Source organism: Sus scrofa, chromosome X, assembly GCF_000003025.6.
Source record: "Sus scrofa isolate TJ Tabasco breed Duroc chromosome X, Sscrofa11.1, whole genome shotgun sequence".
Taxonomy (NCBI): Eukaryota; Metazoa; Chordata; class Mammalia; order Artiodactyla; family Suidae; genus Sus; species Sus scrofa.
The window spans coordinates 111,143,586-111,162,966 of NC_010461.5; the positions used below are offsets into that span (position 1 = coordinate 111,143,586).

General features: G+C 41.2%; 1 protein-coding gene across 1 annotated transcript; it reads right to left on the bottom strand.

Annotated features, from left to right (window-relative positions):
- Positions 2,127-14,713, bottom strand: MMGT1 (membrane magnesium transporter 1). The gene is given in 4 exon segments (NM_001243208.1): positions 2,127-5,056; positions 6,629-6,732; positions 10,589-10,641; positions 14,571-14,713. Coding segments are annotated over 4 exon segments (396 nt in total). The 5' UTR covers positions 14,650-14,713; the 3' UTR covers positions 2,127-4,896.

Consider the following 19,381-nt stretch of genomic DNA (forward strand, 5'->3'; position numbering starts at 1 on the left):
AGAACAAAAGCAAAAGTAACAAAATGTTAGGAATGATGCATCTAAGTGAAAAGTATTTTGACACTCATCAAACTATTCTTTCACACTTTCTGTAAGTTTGAAATTTTTCAAAATAAAATTTTAAGAAAAGTATCAGTAGGATTTTGGAATTGGGTAAAATGATACTAAAGTTCATCTGGAAATATAAACATGCAAGAATAACTGGGAAAAAATCCTGAAATTAATAATAATGTGGTATGGACCAGCAATGCCAAATATGAAAATGTATACTAATTTTAAACAATTAAAAGATTGCAAAAGACTACAGAGTTCAGGGAGTTCCCTGGTGGCCTAGCAGTTAAGGATCCAGCATTGTCACTGCTGTGGCTCAAGGTTTGATCCCTGGCCTGTGAACCTCTGCATGCTGTGGGCGTGACAAAAAAAAAAAAAAAAGACTGCAGAGTTCAGAAACAAATCTAAATACATATGGAAACAATGTATGAGGAACAGTTTTTCAAATCAGTGTGGAAAAAAGCCAATAAATAGGGTTGGGATAACCAGATTGCTCTTTGGAAGAGAAAAATGTTGAAACCTTACCTCACTCCTTTCACCTAAAGAAATTCCAAATGAATCAAAGATTTAAAGGTTACAAAAAAAACTTAAAAGGACTGGAAAAATACATTAAATTTATTCTTAAATGTAAAGAAGGCCTTTCTAAAGGAAGGCACAAATCCCAGAAGCCATAAAGACTGATAAGTTTAACTACATGAATAAATAAAACTCAGGAAAATATTATTAAACATATGACAATGGACCAATTTTCTTAGCTTACAAAGAGCTCATACAAACCAATAGAAAACAAATCATCTACTAGAAAACAGAACATGACCACACAGTTCACAGAAAATGAAATATAAGTAACCAATAAACATGAAAATGTGTTCCATCTCCTTCATTAAAATGCATTATAGCTTCATTAAGATGCAAAATACCATTTATTCACTTTCAGATGATCCAATTTTTAAAAGGGCCTCATAAGTAATTATTCTTATACATTATATGCAGAAGTAACGTCAACAAAGATTTCTGGAGATCAGTTTGGCAATAACTACTGACTTGAAAATGAAAACTATCCTTTGACCCAGCAATTCTATTGCCAGGCGCGAACCCTGTTTAGTTTCATCTCATTATACGTACAAGTGTGCTCACTGCAGTATGGTTTAGCAAGAGTAAAATACTGCCAACAACCTGAAAGTTCATCAGTGCTCAAACATTTATAAACACATCCATATATTAAAATACCACAGTCGTTAAAAAGAATGAGGTATTTCTGTATATATTGATACAGAAAGGTCTTATAAGACACAGGTAGCAAAAAAAGCAACGTACAGAAGAGTCTATACAGTCTGACTCCATTAATGTAAAACCTTTTTAAGTATATATTTGCTGGCAGATATTTTTTCCTGAAAGAATATACAAGACACTTAAAGCTGGTTACCTTTGGAGAGAGGTATTAGGTGCAGGAGGAAAGGGAGCAAGTTTTAATTTCATGCCTTTCTGTACCATCTGATTTTTTTGCCATGTGCATATATTATCTTTCTTTTTTCCTTTTAAAAGAATACTTGATTAGTAGGTTATTCTGAGATATTCCTATGTAGCTTTGATTACTGGTCGTGCTATTTTTCAAAATACTACAGACAAGTACCAAGTTTTGCAAACCAGAACTTCCCCTTGGATTTTCATGAAACTTTAGATTTGCCCCCTGATGCTTTAATCATGATTTCTTGTTAAATATAAGGTGCCACTCTGTAAAGGCAGTTCGGCTATATAACAAACTTGTGATGGAATGATTAGACACTGCTACTCAAGGACCGATATTCTTATACTCCAAAGGGCATTTGATAATTCATAAATATAAATGAGATTACACATTCTACTTTGACTCTAAAAAAACCATAAAATTGCAATTAGACTTTACATGTACAATGAAAAGTAAAGTATCCATTATTAAAACAGCATTACATTGCAAAAAATACAGTCATTAAAATTAGATCTTACATTTTTCTGGGGACAGAGAAGCAGAAGATGAGATTAAAAGTAAAACAAACAAACAAACAAACAAAACAAAAAAAAAAACCACTACCAAAAACAGGGTGAGACAATCATTTATTTATTGGACAGGGCAAGGTCATTTAAAGAGAGGAAACATATCCAAAAGAATGTGTTTAGCTTGGTGTTACAGGCATCGATGCTCACAACAAACAACACTACTCAATACATCATGGAAACAGGCCACATACAACCAGGGAGATGCTGTCATGCCACTCAAAAATAAGCCACAATGCTTAGGAAACAGTCATTAGGGAGTTACAGAGCATTGCAGTCTCCCACTAGCCCACAGCATTGGGCTGGTTCCCTGGTTATCGAGTGAGTCTTCCTATATTCTAGAGCGCCTTCAATAGTACACGCTTCTGAATGTCACTGAAATCACAGTCAACTGCAGGCTTAACCAGCTCACATCACTACATTTTTGGACTACCTTAGTGCTGTCTCATCGTATGATGACTAAAGACCTGAACCTAATCCCTTTAGCACTGTTACGATGTACCCAGATCACCCAAATCCTGTGGTACATACTCGAAAAGGACAGCAGAAATTCACGGAGGAAACTGAAACATTTGGGAAGTTCACCTGACCGGAGGTATACAAGCTCCTTGAATAATTAGACACAACTGAAAACTGCTATGTCAATTAATTGCCCCATTATTTGGCATCGTTACTTAGCAAGACTCTCCCGACCATGCAGGCAAAGATTTCAATATCCATTCTAGAGACCAGACAAAATATTAAAAGCAGTAACGTATCATGAATGCTTGGTTCTGAGGAAGGACTATTCAGCATTAAGACTAAGAAACCTCTTAGGCATCTGCCCTTCGCTCCTTACATCTACTGACCTTTACCAGCCCCTGCCCTTCACAGCAATCCCAGTTCTCAAGATGAGAAGTTCTCCCTCCACATAGAACAGAGCCATCCTTGGGAAGTCAGTCACGAAAGACCAGACACTGTAGGAATCCATTCATAGTAAATGACCAGAACAGACAAATCTATTGAGACAAAAGGCCCTGGGGGGAAATGACAGGTGCCGGCTAAAGGGCCCAGGCTGATGGCAATGTTCTCAAGTTGACTGTGGTCATACGGTCACAGAGTCGCACAACTTGGTGCATATATTACAGAACCACTGAACCGTACCCCTTAAATGGGTGAATGGTAAGGTACGTGAGTTACATTTCAATTAAGTTACCATAAAAACATATTAGGAAAGGAAGACAGGCCCCAAAAGAGAAGAAAACAGGAGGCTCTTGCAAATGAAGTCATACCTGAGGAAACGGTAGACAAGCCTGATGCGAGGAGCTTGTTTCTCACACACATAATTTTGACTTAATTATGACCACTTAGCTCCTGACTTCACATGTTAAAACTTGTTTCTAAATTATTTTAGGTTTTCAACAGATTTCTAAGTTTGTTCTCCATAGAGGGCAGAGGCAGGGTTGCATAGACTGACTGGGTTGGCAAAACAAAACTAAGCAATGATAAAAACTCAATGCCATCAAGGATAAGGGCATCTTATGACTAAAGCATATTTCCTTTTCAAATCTGCATAGTTATTCCCTTTACACCTATACAGTTCAACAAAAGCACGGTGTTCATACCTGCACGATTCAGCAAAAGCAACATTCCCTACAAAGAAATGTTTAGCTTCCTGCAGATCAAAGAGCCAGCCAAATTTCCCTAAAACTAAGATCCCTGTTTCTAAAAAAATTCTATGCTGTACCCTCATCCTCACCTTCCGCACCATACAATGAAGATGGAAAACTCTTAAGCCTGCTGCAAATCAGAAGCTATGAAAATTTCTTAAATGACCTTAATTTTTTAATTAAAAATATTAGTTCCAAATATTTAGAACATATTTGGCCCAATTCCTTTGAAGTCTACCTTTAATGAGAAAGTTTCCTTTATTTTTACTAATTCACTAGTTTAGTATGCAATAAAGTAACAGAGGCTTTGAATAAGTTAAACTGGCTTAATGACAAGTATCAGTTTTCCTCAGTGATTACTATTCTTCTACACAGGCAGGATGATTAATTCATGAATGGTCTTTTTGGTCTATCTTCAGCTATTCTCACACTACATAATCAATTAGGGACTTTTTTTTACAGATAAATGAGAACACAAGTAGCTTTACAGCAAATCGAGTTTGTTAAATATATTTGTTATGACAAAGGATTTCTGACACGAAAGTTGCTCACTGCACACAGAACCCCAGAGAAGTGATGAAACAAGACAGCTGATGTTAGGAGGTATATGGGAGCGGGGTAGGGTGAGAAATCACGGATAAATTAAAAACTGGCGAGTATCTGCTGAAGCAGAGCCACTTTGTAGGGGGCATAAGGAAAGCTGATGAAGTCACCATTTTGGTCTCTTTAGAGAAGTCCGTTGGGTGTTAAGAAATGAAGACCATTTTACCATCATTCATGCTGCAAAATGCAGTAGTCACACTATTTCCAAAAGGATCCTCAAAACTGTAGTGCAAAAGAAAAGAAATCTAAGAAAATAAATAATTACAAAACCATCAACATTTTCCCAAGAAATGTGCTCAAAACAGTGACTTTTACAAAAAAAAAATGTGAATTTGTTTTCAATGAAAAAAAGAATCCTCTCTGAAAGATCAAAGACTCATTTCACAGATCACTTATACTGCATTAATGATTTGATTAACAGTGTACAAACAAGGGTCATAGACTTTTTTTAGTTAGGTCTGAAAGATCAATATAAATACTGATGGGGGGAGTGTTTTGTACCCCAAACTCCAATATTCCAGCTCTGTGTCCTGTCCTGTTGTTATAATTTGTAAAAATCTTAACGACGCAGTGATTCAAGTTTTCGTAACTTCAATGATGTGTTAGAGGACAATGCATCTTGGTTTGAAGCATTGGTTGTATCCGAAGGCCGGAACAGTACTCGACCGCGATGATTAAATACATAAAATGACGGGTGATTCCTTAATGTGTCAAATGTCCTTAAAAGAAAAAAAGCATCAATTTTAGACAAACCTTTATAAAAGCCTATTTGAAAATAAGCAGGCTTCTAATGAATTATGAATCCGCTATGGGTTATATCTTTAACTAAGTTTAAATCCATACAATCGACTATAATTGGTAATCATACTGTGTCTCACTTTTTTCCTGTACTAGAAACCTGGAAAAGCAACATAAAAACTTCAAAATTTTTAAATTCAGGCATTCCTTCCAAGATGCCTATGAAAACAAATAATCGCTCAACTTTCATCACCTCTGTAAATCTAACACGAGCCCATGCCAAACAGGCCTTAAAAAAACCGTACAGAGGTTGTATCTTTGATTAGTCTCATTTGGCCCTCACTATTCAAGCCATCTGATCATTTCGCAGCTCAGTCTTCCAAGAATCTTTCAAGTACAACGAAAAATTCCTTTTGGCCCTTCTTTACCCACTGTTGTCCAAACTCATATATTCTGCTACCACCTACTAAATGCATGTATTTTGCTACCACCTACTTAATGCCATTCTGTTTTACTTCTTTCTTTCCTGGCCCCTTGCCTGTGATTCTTGGTAGACTTTTTGTAAGAACAGTAGTGGGTGGTGATAGTGGAGGATCCTTTCTTCTTTCCAGTGAGATATATGTAGTCTAAAAAAAGTTCACACCTAAGCGTATGGCTTTTGCTGTTGGCTTGTTTTTAAATATTAATTTCCTGGAAACAAAGAGAACTCTTCCTTCGATAAATACTCAAATCTCAGTCAGCCCACCGAAAATCCAAGCATTCCCCCACACAAAATGGGAAGCCTGAGATGTGACTATTTAAAATGTAAACTAAAAAGTAAAAGGGGGTGAATTTCCTCTAACACATAAATGTTTGTTGTGAATCCTTCTAAGGAAACATTGTGTTAAAATTTCTAGGATCAAGGTGGATAAAGGCCAGAGATGGAATTGAACAAAGCTAAAGGATGATTTTTACGAAAGTAAGAAATATGGAAAAGAAAACCAAGCAAAGCTCATGAAAATAGCTTAGACATACAGGAGGAAAAAGGAAAGCAGAAGAGCAAATATACTTTAGTCCAGGAATAGAAAAGGGCCTGAGAGCTGATGCTTATGTCACAGACTAGGTTCAAGTGATAGAGGAAACAGAAAACCCCTTAATCTTCCAAAGACTAAGCTGGGACAAGAATATATAAAGAGAAAGGAAGGGGGTGGGGGGGAAGAAGGTGGGGGAGGGGAGAGGGAGAGAGGGGCAGAAAGAAGGAAGGAGGAGGAATTCCTGTGGGAGTATCGTCCACTATATCTATTTCCATCTATCTATCCATCCAACCTACCAACGAACAAGTAATTTTAAGCAACCATAATATAACATCTTATTCTAATGCCAATATCTGTCACTTCACTATTTTTCCTATTATATCAAACATTGTCTCAAATTTTTTTACCTCATTACTCAAAGTACATAATTAAAATGTAAAAACAAAACCAACTTTTATGTACCAGAAAAACAGATTTTAAGTTATGTAAATGAAGCACCCCCCCATGAAATTCAATGCCTATGAAAAGCAAGAGACTTACTTATTTTTTAGTTCTGAAGTGGCATCCATGTCTTTAAACTCCCCTGCAATGTGAACTATACCATAACAGGTAACTGCAAAGGCCAGAAGTGTCTGAAGAACTATCTGTGAGTACAAAAATTGACATTACTAACAATACAAATATTATTATAAAAAGTGGCAATTTTCTCTCCATTTCTTTCTAGCCTCTAACAGGTGTTTCTCCCAGAGCCTATAAAGGAGACAACTGCCACTTTATCTTACTTTGTTTTTAATGGCTGCTCCCGCAGCATTCGGAAGTTCCTGGGCCAGGGATTGAGTCCGAGCCATAGCCGCGACCTACACCTCAGCTGCAGCAACCCTGGATCCTTTCACTGGGTTCACTGCATCAGGCCAGGGACTGAACCGCCCCCTCCACAGTGACTCGAGCTGCTGCAGTCAGACATTTAACCCACTGCACCATAGCGGGAACTCCCAATTCTCACTTTACATGATGTGGAATCAGACACAATAAAATCTTCTTTAAGTTCTATGGATCAGCTGCAAAAGTACTTCTGGTGTTTGCTCAAATAGCAAAAACAGGTACCATGTCATTCAGAAATCAGTAAGCAACCACTATCTGCTTCCAAGAGCAACTAAGAATGTTTTAATGTATCACAGAATATAAAAAGGACACCCCTTACCCACTATCCAGCTTAAGAAACAGACCATTACCAAGAGCTCTCAGGGCCCATGTGTCCCCCTCCAACTATATCCTTCACCCTCCCTCCCAATTAACTAGTGTCCCTGGTTGTGTAGTCATCAGTTCCTTGCTTTCATTGATAATTTTACCAGCTCTGTATGTACCTCTAAGACACATATTGCTTATTTTTTTCCCATTTTGAGCTTTTTTGTGTGTGATTCCTCCCTGTTGTACTATATAGTTGTAGTCCATTCATTTTCATTGTATTTCATCATATGAAAATCCCACAATTTATCCCTTCCACTGCTGACGACTGTGTGGGCTGTTTCCTGTCTGTGACTTTTACGGCAGGATGGCTATCTCTGTGGAAGTCTCATGGCACGTGGGCGTGCAATCACTAGTGTACAGTATACCCAAACTCGACGTCATTACCTAATCCCAAACCGTGCTCCAAAGAGGCTGCACAAGTCAAAACGTGCAACATTTGATATTAACCAACATGGGACTGCAAGCATAATTTCTTTTCTTTTTTGGCCACACCTGTGGCATACAGAAGTTCCAAGCCAGGGAGTGAATCTGAGCCGCAGCTGTTACCTACACCACAGCTGCAGCAATACCAGATCCTTAGCCCACTGTGTCACAGCAGGAACTCCTTTCTTGTGATTTTCTATATTTTTTCAAATTTTCCAATTTGTAAACAGAAGAAAGTTATTTTAAATAGATATAAATGAATGTGTATATGTGTGTATATGTGTGCATGCATATACCACAAAACAAAGGTGATAGGCGGGGTTAATAACCACATCATCTACCATTTCTTTAATTATGGACAAAGTCAAAATTAGCCACAAGCTATTTATTCTAACTTCCCAAATTAGAATCTAATGTCATATGTTATACTGGTTTACATACCCACCACCAGTGTACCAAGACCCATTTCACACAATGCAATTATAGGCATCATTAACAAGAATGTGCTGGAGTTCCCATGTGGCCCAGCAGGTTAAGGACTGGGCACTGTCACTGCAGTGGCTTGGGTCACTGCTGTGGCACAAGTTCAATCCCTGGCCCAGGAACTTCTGTGTGCCATAGGCATAGCCACAAAAACAAAACAAAAAACCAAAAAAACCCCAAGGATGTGGTAAATCTATAAGTTGTAGTGAAAATATGTCAAGATAAATTGTTAAGTAATAAAAAGCTATTTATAAAACCACTACATATAATAACCTTTTTTTAAAGAAAACCTCTGTGTGTTTTGATTAGGTAAAATTATATAAATAAAGATAACGTTATTTATTTATAGAAGAAAACTAAATTACTTATACACTCCAAACTGTTGGGAGTAGACATAGAATTGTGAGCAATGGAGTCAGTTTGTCTTTTTTTTTTAATTTATGGGGTCAGTTTTACTTTTGACACTGTTTGATTACTGTAAGTTACAAAGAACTTATGACTTTTATGCTTTAAAATCCAATAAATATTTTTTAAAAAACAGTGAGTAAAGCTCACATATCATTTTTGCTTAAAAAAAAAAAAAAAAAAAAGCCCTTCTGGGGTTCCCTTTGTGGCTCAGCAAGCAGGTTAAAAACCTGACTAGTATCCATGAGAATGCAGCTTTGAACCCTGGCCTTGCTCAGTGGATTAAGGATCTGGCGTTGCCACAAGCTGCAGCATAGGTTGCAGATGCAGCTCAAATCTCATGCTGCCATGGCAGTGGTGCAGGCCGGCAGTTTCGGTTCTGATTCAACCCCTAGCTTAGGAACCTCCATATGCCACAGATGAAGTCCTAAAAAGAAAAAAAAAAAGCACTTTTTTGTTTTTCTTTAGTTTTACCATTTATGTATATGTCCCTAAACAATGTTTTGTTAGTTTTTCTTGGGTTTTTTGTTGTTGTTTTGTTTTTGGCTGCACCCACGGCATGTGGAAGTTCCATGGCCAGGACTCAAACCCATGCCACAGCAGTTACCTGAGCACAGCAGTGACAACACCAGGTCTTTTAACCTGCTAAGCCACCAGTGAATTCCAGTTTTGCTTGTTTTTAAAATTTACATAGAAAAGGAACTTTTCTTAAAAAATAAGGTCAAGTAATCAACTTAAGTCTGTCTCAGACTATGGACGGAGCAACTTTAAGAAGACTATTGGAGTTCCTGTCGTGGCTCAGCGGTTAACAAACCTGACTGGCATCCATGAGGATGCAGGTTCAATCCCTGGTCTCATTCAGTGGGTTGGGGATCTGGAGTTGCCGTGTGGTGTGGTGTAGGTCGCAGACATGGCTTGGATCCCACATTACTGTGGCTGTGGTATAGGCCGGCAGCTTCAGCTCTGATTGGACCCCTAGCCTGGGAACCTTCATATGCCGTGGGTGTGGCCCTAAAAAGACAAAAAAAAAAAAAAAAAAAAAAAAGAAAAGAAAAGAAAGAAAGAAAGACTATTTTTGGAGCTCCCGTCATGGCTCAGTGGTTAGCGAACCTGACCAGCCTCCATGAGGACATGGGTTCGATCCCTGGCCTCACTCAGTGGGTTAAGGATCCGGCGTTGCTGTGAACTGTGGTGTAGGTCGCAGACATGGCTTGGATCCCACATTGCTGTGGCTCTGGTGTAGGCTGGTAGCTTCAGCTCCGAGTGGACCCCTGGCCTGGGAACCTCCATATGCTGCGGGTGCGGCCTTAAAAAGACAAAAAGACCAAAAAAAAAAAGGAAAGACTACTTTTTTTAAAGAACTATGCATGTATGTATGTATTTTTTTTGGCCACGCCCATGGCATGCACAAGTTCCTAGGCCAGGGATCTGACCCACACCACAGCAGTGACAACACCATATCCTTAACCACTAAGCCACCAGAGGACTCCTAGAAAGACTATTTAAACTAAGTTCTGGAGACCAAATAGAGACATGTTTTGTTTCCAAATCTTTGGGTTTTACAGTAAGGGACAAAAAGTAGATAACAGATGCTACTTCATGTCTGGAAAATTAAGAAAATAAAAAGCAGTAAAAAAAATATTATAAGCTATGTGGTTAATTTTTTTTTTTTTTGTCTGTGCCTGAGGCATGTGGAAATTCCCAGGCCAGGGATTGAACCCACGCCACAGCAGCAACCCAAGCTGCTGCAGTGACAACATCAAATCCTTAACCCACTGCACCACGAGAGAACTCCAGAAACTCCTAATTTTTAAAATATATATATATATATATATTTTAAAATTGAAGTATAGTTGACGTCACAATATTGTATTCGTTTCAGGTATACAGCAAAGCGATTCGGTTATATATAATTTAATGGAATATAAATGACCAACTTACATCTATTGGCAGTGATTCATCTTCCTTTTCTGTTAATCGCATATAAGAACGATCTATAAACCAGAAGCATACCAGTATATTAAGGAAATTGTACCCCATTTTTCTTAAAATGCAAGCAAATCAATGTACCAAAGAAGCAGCTGATTTATATGCTACAAAAAGGAATGCTAATCCCAGATTCCTCAAAACCCTCTATCTTCTAAGGCGGTCAGTCTGATCTTAAACTACTTTATTCCCATCATGACCTGCTTTGTCACCTCATAAAACAGAAGAGTGAAAAGTGAGCCAATATGAGGAAGAAACACCTAAACATAATTTTTCATGATTCCTACAGGAAAATTAGAATTCTCTGAAATTCTTTCACTAACTGGTCAAAGAAATCACAATTATTTAAAAACTATGTCTTCAGAAAATCTCAACTCTGAAGTAGCACCACCATCACATAATACAAAGTAATACTGGTGTGGACATGTTTTTCCTGCGAGAATATGCGGGGGCAGTGTTGGAAGAGGAGAAATTCCTGGACACCAATTTTTGCTTCCATGATTTTTTTTTTTCCTTTTTAGGGCCGCACCTGCAGCCTGTTGAAGTTCCCAGGCTAGGGGTCAAATCAGAGCTATAGCTGCTGGCCTACACCACAGCTACAACAATGCAGGATCTGAGCCGCATCTGTGACCTATACCACAGCTCATGGTAATGCCAGATCCCCGAGCCACTGAGTGAGGCCAGGGATCGAAGCTGCAACCTCATGGAGACTAGTCGGATTCGTTTCCATTGTGCCACAACAGGAACTCTCTGCTTTCATGATTTAATTATAATTCTGCTACTGCTTTAGCCTTGGGAAGCAGCAAGGTATGAAGGAAATGGATCAGGATTTGGAAGCGAAAAAGCCTGGATCATAACTCCAGCTCTTCAGTTTATCTCATTCAGTGTAAGGCACCCGTGGATTGTAACATGTATCTCAACTTCAGAGTGTTAAAATGTAGGAGGGGGAGTGTGTCTGAGAATGAAACAAATACAGTATCTATCTTTGCACAACCTAAGTCTCTGCAACAGTAAAATGGGAATAATAGGAGGATAAGTGAGATACCCAATAGGCATTTTCACAACGAAGTTCATCAGGCAAAGGTGAGCATGCCACAGCAACACGGGGTGCTGCCTGCTGCCACAATTGGGCATGACAGCCTCAAAGGCAAATACTGGTCCCCTTCCAACATGAGCATTATAAAGATGTCCCACTGCAGTGACACATGCCACAGGGCATTCTCACCTCACATAAAAACGCGAAATCTCAATGCTAGAAGAAACCTGCACAAGCCCTACTTCATAACATGCTTAAAATTGCAAATTGACTCTCAAGAGAGAATGTGTTTAGAGACATTTCTGAAGTTTTATCTCACAGGATTTATCATAAATAAGGACAACTTCCTACTGTCCGTTCAATCCCAAGCTACTTCTCTTCTTTGCAGGAAGCCCAATCTGACTCTAACGTAACTCGACCTTGAGCAAGGCATTTCCTCAGGTGTAAAAGGGGTTGGACCTCAGTCATCTGTCTCCTTGCTCTAGTACTGCACGAATTTACAGCTGAAGTCTATTGTAGGAAATGGCGCAGTACTCCAGCATCCTCAATTCCTCTAGGGCAGCGCTTCTCAAATGAATGTGTGCACAGATCACCTGGGGAGCTTATTAAAACACAGAGTCAGACGCCAAAGATCTGGGGCGGGGTCTGAGTGTCTGCATTTCTGACAAGCTCCCAGGCGAGTCCCAAGATGCTGGTCTACTGACCACACTTGATCGGGGCTCTTGGATACCTTTATTAACCCCTTTGCCACCTGAAAAATGACTTCCCCTGCCTCAATATATCTTTACCTACTTTTAGCCTAGCATCTGTATGACTACTGTGATTGTTTCTTGATCCATTTGTTTCTCCACTTGACTCTGAACTCCCTCAGGGCATCATTGCACCTTCTAGCACCTAAGCACAGTGCAATTTCAACCAATTACTCAAGACTGAATTTTACCAAGCAGTGCAGCACACAGGCTCTAGAATCAAACTGCTTGTTTTGAAGCGCCACCATTTATCATCTCTGTAATTTTTGCACAAGCTTCCTAGCAGTGTGTGTCTCAATTTCTTCATCTTTCAAAGGCAATAATAACAATAATATCTGCCTCACTGGTAGGACTGAATTATATAATACCTGTAAAGTGCTTAGTTCAGCGCCTGGCACACCGTAGGCACTTAATAAATGTTGACTATTATTATCGTTATCATTAAAGGTTGGAGTTTTTGAGAAGCTATCACAGAACAGAGGAGCCTGGGGAACATGACAACTAAATGTAATACAATACCCTGGATTGATTCCTGGAACAGAAAGAAGACATTAATGGGAAAACTGGTGAAATTCAAAGAAAAGCTAGACTTTAGTTACTAGTAATGTGCCACTGGCAGTTTCTTAGTTGTGACATTACACCGCAGTAATGTAAGATGCTACCAGTGGGGGAACCTGGGGGGAGAGGTATACAGTAATTCTCTGTACTATCTTTGCAGCCTTTCTGTAAATCTAAAATTTCACAACAAAAATTTAATAAAGCTGAATTTCTGTCAGACAAATGTCATAATACACATATGTAAAAAGTAATTTTAATAATTGGATCCTTTTAATTATATATAATAAATAGGACAAAAGGTTTTGTCTTGAAAACAATTGGCGCTTTGAAGGAAGTCACATTTCGTTTTCTACTTTAGTCCTGAAGATGGAAAGTAATCTAGCAAAGAAAGGAATAAAGGTCAACTCTGAATTTGTTCCCTTCATTCAAGTTCTTAAATACCTACAGTGGAGAACACTGTGCTAGGCATGAAATTACAGAAATAAACAAAATATACATTGTCTCTGTCCTCATGGGTTCTATAGGTTAGGAAAGAGGTCAGCAAACTGTTCCTGTAAAGGACCAGATATTATTATCTGTTGCAACTACTCAACTTTGCCCTTAGTGAGCGGCCAGACAATACCCAAATGAATGGGTGTGGCTGTGTGCCCATAAAACTTCACTGATGGACAGTGAAACCTGGATTTTATATAACTGTCATGGATCATAAAATGATATTCCTTTGTTTTTTCCAAAACAAATTAAAAGTCTAAAAGCATTCTTAGCTCCCTGCAAAAACAGGAGGGAGGCCGCATTTGGCCCACATGCCAGAGATGGCTAGCTCCTGGTCTAGGAGAGAAGACCTCAAAACAGATCAACCGTCTCAAGACTGCACTGCATCCTCTGCTGGACTCCAGGTTTCTTCTTGACCTCACAATTGTATGCGTATGATAAAGTACTTTTACTTTTTTTTTTTTTCACTTAAACTTCCCTATCGCTCTTTGACATAGACAGGGCACGAATTAAAATCCACCTCAATGAAACTTCAGGGAAGGGATATGATGTGCCCAAGGTCACGGATTTAGTGGTAAAGCAAGTTTTTAAGAACCAGCCTTCCAATCCCCCAGTTCAGTGCTCTTCGCCCTGGATCACAGTGCCTCCCTGAGGCAAATGGTCACCTAACTTCTCAGTGTGCCTGGACAGCCCAGGAGTGCCCAAGATGTTGTCCATCTAGTTGTCATGGGGCCGTGAGCATCCGAGATCCTCAGTCTGACACTTTGTCTGATCAGCCCCACGCTGGATCTGACATCACTTGTTTCGAATTCTCGGATAGACTTCCTCTCTGCCCATCCTGCAGCCCGCCGGTCCCGTGCTGAGCCCTCTCCCCAACACCCCCTTCCAATCCTGCTGCAATCCCAGGTGCCCCACTCTCCTCTAACTCACACTGAAAGCCTTGCACCGGGGAGCCCTGTACTGCTTCTCACACTCACCCCAAAGTCTAAGGTCTCAAATGACCGTTCCCGGGACACTCGGTCCGACACTCCCTTCAGGGGTGCGCCCACACGTTGCCCCCGGAGTCCCGCACGGGAGCGGTCCCCGTCCCCCAGGCACTTACGCTGCGCAGCGGAAAACGCCGCGTGGGCTAGGGCGAAGAGGCCGATGCCCACCAGCCCCTTCCAGAGCGACGGCGCCATGACTCCGAAGGAGCAGCAGCCCAACAAAGAAGCGAAGGGCGGCGGAGCCGTTCCTTCCTCCACCGGCGGGTGTCCGCGCAGCGCGGAGAGATGACGTCACTGAACCCCTGGGCGCGAAGTGCCTGAGAGGTGGGAAAAGCTAAGAGCCATGAGAAAGCGGAAACAGGAATGCCGGGAAGAAGGAGAAAGCGACACGGAAAAAGGTCCGCGAGTGGCGAGGAGCCGGGCCTGCGCCGGGCTGCCGCTCTGCGAGGGGCGGAGCTGAGCAGAGGGCATCAAAGAGGAGGCGAGAGCGAATCAATGGGGAAGCGGAGAAGATGGGCGCCAGCAAATGAGCGCGCGCCGTGGGGCAGGGGGCGGGGCCTGCGGGGAGTTCCGGGCTGGGCAAAGGAATTGGGGCACTGGGGGCTGGTGTTAAAGGTGGTCTGTGCTGGCTCCCTACCCCTGGGCAGGGGGAGGTTGTTTGTTTGTTTTGCTTTTCCCTTGTCAAGCTGCGTTCTTTGTTTTCTGTCGACCTTTCCTGTATTTCAGCCTTCTGGCAACCGGCACTGCGGAAGGAGGCAAGGGTGTGAAAGCGAGGTGGCGGGTGGGATGTAGAGGAAAACCACCCTGGATTTGGAGCCCCAAATAAGTGGTAGGCCGGGGGGAGGGTAAAAGTTAGTTTCCTTCTAAGTGTCCGTACCTTCCCGCCCAAAGTGTAGCCCAGCGGGACGTTCTGTCATGAAGAGAACCAGTTTACATAAGGGAGAAATGAAATGGGAAGAATAAAAGGATGCTAACAACACAGGCCAATCTTCTGCCTCTGTGATCAGAATAAAATATACTCTCCTTTCTCGATATGTGTGTGTGTGTGTATTTGGTCTTCAGCCCATAAAATACAGACAATTTGATATCGGAACTTCATACACCTAAGAGAAAAGTTATATTCCTTATGCTTCTTTAGAAATGACTAGTTTAAAATTGAATAGCTTAGAGCCCTTCCTGTGCTTCTCCCTGGCTTAATTGCACTCTTTTTTTTTTTTTTGTCTTTTTGCTATTTCTTTGGGCCGCTCTCACGGCATATGGAGGTTCCCAGGCTAGGGGTCGAATCGGAGCTGTAGCCACTGGCCTACGCCAGAGCCACAGCAACGCGGGATCCGAGCCGCGTCTGAAACCTACACCACAGCTCATGGCAACGCCGGATCCTTAACCCACTGAGCAAGGGCAGGGACCGAACCCTCAACCTCATGGTTCCTAGTCGGATTCGTTAACCACTGCGCCACGACGGGAACTCCTAATTGCACTCTTAACACAATCACCCCTGAGCTTCAGATTAGGCACCCTGAGCACAATTGCCTGTGGGTCAAAGATTAAGCACATGATGTTTTGGGGGGGGACTTTCCTAGATTACCCTAATATCTGAACAATATGCTCTTTTCAAAAGTTTTTTTTGTTTGTTTGTTTTTTGTCTTTTCTAGGGCCGCACCCACAGCATATGGAGGTTCCCAGGCTAGGGGTTGAATCGGAGCTGTAACCACCGGCCTGCGCCAGAGCCACAGCAATGCCAGATCCGAGCCGCGTCTGCAACCTACACCACAGCTCACAGCCACACCGGATCCTTAACCCACTGAGCAAGGCCAGGGACCGAACCTGCAACCTCATGGTTCCCAGCTGGATCCACCAACCACCAAGCCATGACAGGAACTCCCGAAAGTATTTTTATTTTGGGAAAAATCGAGATACGACGACCCAGAAGACCACCAGGATCTTGCGGAGACCTCATGACACCAACCTCAATTCCACCAACTAAGGAGTCCCACAAAGAAAGAAGAATGCATATTTGTCCTCAACCCCAGTTCTTATCCCGAACCTTGTTTTTCTCCTTTTTACTATAAAACTCCCTGCAATTCTTCCCAATGGAGAACAGTCTTCAAGGCAGTAGCCCACTGTGGCCTCCTTTGCCTGGCAAAGCAATAAAAGCTATTTTTTTCTCCTTTACCCAAAACTTTCTCCTTGTTTCTATTCTGCATCAATGAACAGAGGCTGAGTTTCGGCAACAATTTTATGTTGACCTCTTTACACCCTGCTGTCCTTTGGCCTGCTTGCCTATTTATTCCCACTGCTTTCAGCCGTTGTCAATATTAGTGATTCCAAATCGACATCTGTCTCCCAAATGTCTCTCCTTAGTTCCAGACTTGTATTTCCAACTACCTGCTGATCATTTCTTTCTATCATGTGGCACTCCATTTTTTTTTTTTTTTTTTGGCCACACCTGTGGCATATGTAAGTTCCCAGGCCATGGCTCAAATCTGTGCTGGATCCTTAACCCATCCCACTGCATCCAGCCAGGGATGGAAGCAGCACCAGAGCCACTGCAGAGACAACGTCAGATCCTTAACCTGCTGTGCCACAGCGGGAAATCCTGGCACTTCAAATTTAATATGGCTGAAATAGAATTTGTCTCTTTTAACAAACTCCACCACCTCTCATGGTGCCCCCTGACTGGTTGGCATAACGTTGTAAACTGCATATCACAGGGTAAATGCAAAGTATGAGCACCGTCCTTTCCCCTCAACCCCGTCAGAATTCTGCATTTGAGCTGCATCCATTTGCTCCCTCTCACTTGCTGCTAGACACCACTCCTGACCACCCTTTCAAATTTGCACTCTTCCCATTCCTGATCCCCCTCATCTGCTCTATTTTCTTATCACCTTCTCATATACTCTGTAATTTAATTTATCATGTTTGTATGTTATGGTTTACTGTCTCTCTTCCCCTAGAAATGTAAGTTCCAAGAGGACAGAGATTTCTGTCTATACCGAGAACATTGCCTATCACATGGTAGGTATTTAATAAATGTTTGCTAATGAATGAATGAATTATGGGAGAGAAGTGGGGAGGGATGTACCATCATTTGAAAAGATCTCAGAGTTCCCGTTGTGGCTCAGTGGTAATAAACCCGACTAGAATCCATGAGTACACAGGTTCGATCTCTGGCCTTGCTCAGTGGGTTAATGATCTGGCATTGCTACGAACTGTGGTGTAGGTCGCAGACACAGCTTGAATCCTGTGTTGCTATGGCTGTAGTGTAGGCTGACAGCTGCAGCTCTGATTCGACCCCTAGCCTGGGAACATCCATATGCCATAGGTGTTGTCCTAAAAAGACCAAAAAAAAAAAAAAAAAAAAAAACAGATCTCTAGGAGTTCTCATTGTGGCTCAGTGGGTTAAGAACCCCGACTAGTATCCATGAGGACTTGGGTTTGACTTCTGGCCTCACTCAGCAGGTTAAGGATCCAGCATTGCCATGAGCTGAGGTGTAGGTCGCAGACGCAGCTCGGATTTCATTGCTGTGGCTGTGGTGTAGTTTGGCAGCTGCAGCTCCGATTCAGCGCCTAGCCTAGAAACTTCCATATGCTGCAGGTACAGCCCTTAAAAAAAAAAAATCTCTACAGAGAGTCCTTCATTTTGAATCGGGTTCAAAAATTCCAGTGGACTTGTACACACCCCTAAATTTTGATAACATTTTGATTGATGATAAATATTTTCTGATATACTTGGGTTTCCTCAAAGCTGAAAAAAATTTAGAAAATAAAGAAGGCATCCAAAAGTCATCAGATTTCTTCGACTTTACCTGTATAGTTCTTGTCCTGGATCCCATTTTCCAAACCTTTCATTACGGTCATTGTTTTTCTCTGGGCCCTCTGCAATTTCTTCACCTCTAATCCAAGAGTTGACATGGTACTTGATCAATGTCAAGTACAGCATATTGTATTCCTTACAAATATAGCCCAATTATAACCCTAACAATCAGGAAGAACCAGGAAATAATCTCTACACTTGACAGGAAAGTGTTTCCTTCTCCACTCCTGGGAGGTGGCCAGATAAAAAAGATAGTTTTTGGTTTTTTTTTTTTTTTTTTTTTTTTGGTCTTTTTGCCATTTCTTGGGCCACTATCGCAGCATATGGAGGTTCCCAGGCTAGGGGTCTAATCGGAGTTGTAGCCACTGGCCTATATCACAGCCACAGCCACGCGGGATCCGAGCCGCACCTGCAACCTACACCAGAGCTCACGGCAATGCCAGATTCTTAACCCACTGAGCACGGCCAGGGATCGAACCCGAAACTTCATGGTTTCTAGTCGGAGTCGTTAACCACTGTGCCGCCACGGGAATTCCCAAGAAAAGATAGTTGATACAAAATTAAAAAATCTTAAACTTTGTTTTGGCTCTGATGATGGTCATGTTGAAATTAATCTTTTCAGGTACTCTATTAAATCACCTGAATATTTGCTAATAATATTTGTTAATGTTAATTTATCTGAAACAGAAAATGATTAAAAGGTTTCTCAAGGGAGCTGAGATCGGGTGATTTTCCTTTAAAAAGATGAGGTTATGTGCTGGGGCACATGTTCAATCCCCTGTCTGGTGCAGTGGGTTCGGGATCCAATGTTGCCACAGCTCTGGTGTAGGTTGCAGCTGCGGCTCAGATTCAATCTTTGGCTAGGAACTTCCACATGCTGTGGATGCAGCCCCCAAAAATGAGGTTATAGAAAAAAAGAGTCAGTGAGGATTCTGGTATTTGTATAAACCACCAATACATGACCCTACTCGTCAAGGAAGTAACCTGTATCCAGGTATTGAATTTTGTTTTCTCCATTACACACTCAAAATGCATTCTGCACTGTGTCTTCTTTTGAATATCTTACCAATATACTGAGTGCAAAAGAAACTAGGCTAGTTTTACATTTTCTAG